At 65.8% G+C, this 4,897-nt stretch overlaps 1 protein-coding gene across 2 annotated transcripts; it reads right to left on the bottom strand.

The window, feature by feature from the left end:
• Positions 1–219: 219 nt before the first annotated feature.
• OTX1 (orthodenticle homeobox 1) lies at positions 220–3,424 on the bottom strand. Of its 2 annotated transcripts, none has more exons than XM_035552906.2 (3): positions 2,980–3,424; positions 2,368–2,519; positions 220–1,621 (listed from the first exon to the last, which is right to left on the bottom strand). In XM_035552906.2, the coding sequence occupies exons 1-3, from the start codon at positions 3,074–3,076 to the stop codon at positions 869–871; spliced, it is 1,002 nt and encodes a 333-aa protein (XP_035408799.1). In that variant the 5' UTR covers positions 3,077–3,424; the 3' UTR covers positions 220–868. The 2 variants fall into 2 exon arrangements, with proteins under 2 accessions (XP_035408799.1, XP_035408800.1); XM_035552907.2 differs by having other exon boundaries at positions 2,368–2,469.
• Positions 3,425–4,897: the final 1,473 nt, after the last annotated feature.

The following is a 4,897-nucleotide window of genomic DNA, read 5'->3' as shown; positions in this document are numbered from 1 at the left end:
CCCCCCCGCCACTCACCCCGACACAGAGCTGCTGCCCCCACCACCCCAAACACCAAACCACAGCAATCAAAACCCAAAGCCGTTTTTTGTTTTCCTCCTGTTTTTCTTTTTATTATTTTTTTAATTTTTTCAAAAAGTTTTTCTTTTTTTGGTCTGCGGGTCGCGGATCAGCCGAGCAGCCCTTCCCACCCCTTCCTCCTTCTCCTCCACTGTGGCCCCCCCAGCTGCTGCCCCCTGCTCCAGGACGAGGCTGGACCTCAGCGCCCCGGCCCCGCGGGGACAGACGGACAGGACGGACAGAGGATGTGGGACCCCTGCTGCCCCAGGGTGGGGTGGGGGCCAGAATCACCTTTAGGGGGAAAAAAAATAAAAAATAAAATTTAATAATAATAAAAAAAAATAGTTTAAAGTTTTGTTTTTCGTGTTAGGCTCGTGATAAAACGCCAACCCGAGAGCGTCAACTAAAAATGACGGCGGTCCCTGCAACGGAGCCGAGTATTTACAGCGAGCCCGGCGCACCCGGGACCAGGGGCTCCTGCACAGGGGGGCACCAAGGGACCCCACCTGCCAGGGGGCAGGAGCCAGCCCGGGCCCCGGGGAGACGGCAGGCATTTAGTTTCTATTTTTTTTCCTCCTTTTTTTTTTTTAATTTTTAATTATTTTTGTTAAAAGTCCTCTTCTTCTTCTGTTCCATTTAAAAAAATAATAATTATAATAAACCCGCCGGAGGGGTGCGGGAAGCAAATAAATATCAGTCAGGAGAGACGGGGGCCCCTCGGCACCGCTCACCGAGGGGGGGGGAGGACGAAACGGAGCCGCGGCCCGGCGGGACGCCCGGGGCAGGGGGTCCGAGGCAGGGGGCGACCCCTCACAAGACCTGGAAGCGCCAGGACGCCTGGTCCTTGTAGTCGAGGCAGTCGGGGGAGTTGAAGTTGAGCTTCCAGGAGGCGGCGGCGGCGGGCTCCTTGTAGTCCAGGCAGTCGGAGGAGTTGAAGGGCAGCGCGGTGCCGCCGTAGCCCTGGTGGTGGTGGTGATGGTGGTGGTGGTGGTGGCCCGAGCTCTGGCTCAGCGGGTGGTGGTGGTGGTGGCCCGGCACCGAGGAGGGCCCCATGGGGCTGAGCTGGTGGGGGTGGTGGTGGGAGTGCATGGGGGCCAGGTAGGAGCTGCAATCCACACCCCCGAAATAGGACGAGGAGGGCGGCGCAGGGTAGCCCTGCCCGTACCCCCCGCCTTGGCCGTAGGACACCGGGTAGCTGGCGGAGGCGGTGGGGCCGGCGCGTTGCATGCAGGAGGCGCCGGCCGGCGGCAGGGGCTCAGGCACCGTCACCCCCGCCGGGGCAGCGCCGGGAGAGATGGAGGCCGGACTCCAGATGGACGAAGCCGGGGTGCTGAGGGAGGCCGGGGCGCCGCCAGCTGCCGCTGCCGCCGAGGAGGCCGAGCTGGAGGAGGAGGAGGAGGCTGAGGAGCTGGAGGCGGCCGCCGGCGGCGTGAACTGCCCGCTGCTCTCCGAGCCCGAGCTCTCACGGGCCGGGGACGACTTCTTCTTGGCCGGACGGCTCTTGGCCCCGCCGCCGCTCTGCTGCTGCTGCCGGCACTTGGCGCGGCGGTTCTTGAACCAGACCTTGGGGGGGGGGGGCGGAAAACAGGGGGGCTGTGAGCAATGGGGCAAGGAGGGGACAAGTGGGGGGACCTCTGGTGCCCTCGCTTGTCCCCCGTCCCCTCTTCGCCCTGAGCACACCCATCCCCACAGCCGACCTCACTCCAAGCACCCGCACCCTGCCATTACACTGCACACCCCTGCACCCCAAAACCACTCTGCCTGCACCCCGACAGGTGCCCGGCCACCCCATGTAACCCCCCAAAAAAACAAGGCTGCCAACAGCGGGCGGCTGGGAACGGGGCGTCCTGCCTTGTGCTTCCCACAGACAGACAAAATTCACAGGGGTGTACGCCAGAGTTGCGCTCACAAGTTCGTAAGCCCGGCTTGCACCCCTCGGCCAAAAGACCTCTGTCCCCCCCCAAACCTGGGGAAGGATCCTGCTCACACATCCCACCCCACCAAGCATCCCTCCCCAGGGAGCAGCACGCCGAGCCTGGTGGGGTGCACCGGAGGGAGCACGTGGGCTGCTAACCCCCGGCAGTAGGCAGGGGGGAAATTAAATTCAAGACTGAAAATACATAAAAATAAGGTAAATAAGGTGAATATTTTTATATTTTATAGCCCCTTCCCCAAGGCAGCACCATGGCAGGACAGCCAAGCCGCCAGGAGCCTGCGTGCGACCCGAGGCAGCAGCGCTGAGCACGGCAGCAAGCTCAGGGCTGGGCGATCCAGGGCACCCCCCGCAGCCCCCCTCTCCCCACGGGTACCTGGACTCGTGACTCGGGCAGGTTGATCTTGAGGGCGACCTCCTCCCGCATGAAGATGTCGGGGTAGCGGGTCTTGGCAAAAAGCGCCTCCAGCACGTCCAGCTGCGAGCGGGTGAAGGTGGTGCGCTCCCGCCGCTGCTTCCGCGGGGTGGCTGGGGGCAAGCACCGCCACGCACCTGGTCACCACCGACCCCTTGCGTGCACTGGACCCCCCTGTGCACGGCAGGAGCCCCAACCCTCCCGGGGAAGGGGCCTGGGGATCACCCACCGTCCTATCCCACCACCACCCTACAAAGCAGCTCCCCAGCCCCAAGAGCGCTGCCCGATGGGGCCGGATCCCGTCCCGCTGCAGGCAGGGCGAGTGGTGAAACGCTGGGGAAGGGTCGGGTTCAGCCCCAGTGGGGGGCACGGGGAGATTTCGTTGTGGGGAAATAAAATCATTCGTCAGTAGTCGTAGCTCTTTTTTTTTTTTTTTTTTTAAAAAAAGATTGTTTAAAATTAAAAATCCCCACGGGAGCAAACGAAATCTTGGGGAACGGGGTGGGGGGAACGTGGCTGCCGAAGGTGCCGCCAGCCTGGGGTGCGCGCAGAGGGGGCTTGGGGGGGACTCACCCGGGTACCCCACGGAGGGGTGCAGCAGGTCCATGGCCGGGCCCGTCAGCCCCAGCCCGTTCATGCCGTAGGGGGGCTGTTTGAGGTAAGACATCATGCTAAAAGCCGGGCGGGTTCCCTCCAACGTCCCGCGGGAAGAAAAGAAAAATGTAAAAACGGTAATAAAAAAAGCAGTAATAATTAAAAAAAAAAAAAAGACGAGGGAAAAAAAATAAAACACAACAAAAAATAAAAAACCACAAACGAATGCGTGGAGTCGGGGGGGAAATAAAAAAGACCAAAAAATAACCAAACGAAAAAGCACGAAAACCCGGGCGAGGGGGAAATAAGCGCTGAGCGCCGCCGAGGCCGGGCGGTGTGGGGCGCTGGCTCCGTCCGTGGGTCCCGGCCCGTCCCGTGCGGGTCCCCGCGGGGTGCCCGGGCTGGGGGTCTCCGGGTTGGGTTCCCCCGGGCCGGGGGTCGCCGCTCGCAGGCTGGGGGCTGCGGGGGGGTCCCGGCGGCGCCGGGCGAGGCCGCAGCTCCTGGGGAGAAAGCGGAGAGCGGCGTCAGGGGCCGCGCAGCCCGGCTCGGGGCTCCTCGGGATGGGGAGAGATAAAGCAATTATTTAGCGGGGTAATTGGATTAGGAACCCGAAGGAGGGAGCGGAGGAGGGAAGGATAATTAAGTGAAAAGCGAGCGGCCGGGGACGTTTTAATTGGAAGCGGCCGAGAGTTGGGAAAAGAAGGGAGGGAAAAGGGGAGAGGGGCGCGGGAGCCTGAGCGGGCGGCGGGGAGGGGGGGCCCTGGGGGGGGCCGGGCTGGGGTCTCCCCGCGGAGCCCCGGGGGGGGCGGCAGAGGCCGGGACCCCCCGGGCCGCAGGTGGGGCCGGCGCCGCGCGAAGGCAAGGAGCCGGGACGGGGCTGGGGGGAATTAAAGCGGGGCCGCCCCCCCCCGGCACCCCCCGCCCCCCGACGGCTCCGGGGCCGCGGCTGCGGAGGGGCCGTCGGGGGCTGCGCGCAGGGCGGGGAGGAAGGGGGGGGGGGGAGGGGGGGAAGAAAGGAGGGGGGGGTCACCGCGGGGGGGGGGGGGTCCGGGGCGGGGGGGGTGAGAGGCGGGCTTGGGGAGGGGGGGCGATGCCCGGGGCCTCGCAGCCCCCGGCCGGCTCGGGGGGCCGCGGCGCCCCGCGTTACCTGGCGGCCGGGCCGCGCTGTCGGGGCGCCGGAGCCGCGGCCCTGCGGAGGATGGAGCCCCTGCCCGCCGCCCTAGCCTTGTATGTGCGCGCAAAGCGAGTGCGTAACCAGCCCGGCGCCAATCCCCGGCCGCTCCCCGCCTGACTGACAGCAGCCCGGGCAATGGCAGAGCAGGGCGACGGCCCCCCCCCGCCCCCCCAAATCAGCCCCCCCCCCCCCAACCTTCCCCGCTCCGCGCTCCCCCGCGCACCCGCACCGCGCCCCGGCCCCTGCCCCCGGGCAGCGCCGGGCTCTGCGCGCCCCTTCCGCACCTTTCCCCCCCCTTTTCTCACCTTCCTCCCCCCCCCCCACCTTCCTCCCCCCTTCCTCCTCTTCCTCCCGTCCCTCCGAGCCCCCCCCGAGCCGCTCGCGGAAAGTTTTCGCCCCCCGCGCAGCGCCTGGCACCGGGGGAAGGAGGCGCGGGGGGGACCCGCGGGGATCCCAAACTTTTGGGTTTCGAAGGCAAAAAGCGAGCCAAGAGCCGCGGCACCGCCGAGCCGCCGCTCCTCCGGGCGGGACAGGGCCGGCGGGGGGCGAAGGGGGGGAATCGGGGGGGGCTTTTTTTTTGGGGGGGGGGGGGGGGGCAAACTCAGCCCCGCTCGCTGCGGGGGAGCCGCTGATGCGCAAAGGCGCTGACCGCCGGCCGCGGCCAAGTCGCGCTTCTCCTTCTGCTCCCACCCCCCCCGCTCTTCTTTTTTTTAATTTTTCTTA

The sequence above is a fragment of the Cygnus atratus genome, chromosome 3, assembly GCF_013377495.2.
Source record: "Cygnus atratus isolate AKBS03 ecotype Queensland, Australia chromosome 3, CAtr_DNAZoo_HiC_assembly, whole genome shotgun sequence".
Lineage (NCBI taxonomy): Eukaryota > Metazoa > Chordata > Aves > Anseriformes > Anatidae > Cygnus > Cygnus atratus.
This window is presented reverse-complemented; position numbering and strand designations above follow the sequence as displayed.

Bases quoted from the DNA above. Each gene is read 5' to 3' on its own strand.
- OTX1 (XM_035552906.2), bottom strand. From the start codon at position 3,076: ATGATGTCTTACCTCAAACAGCCCCCCTACGGCATGAACGGGCTGGGG. The intron at 2,520-2,979 runs GTGAGTCCCCCC...GCTTGCCCCCAG, and splicing joins CCCCTCCGTGGGGTACCCGG to CCACCCCGCGGAAGCAGCGG. The intron at 1,622-2,367 runs GTACCCGTGGGG...CCCCCCCCCAAG, and splicing joins TGCCCGAGTCACGAGTCCAG to GTCTGGTTCAAGAACCGCCG.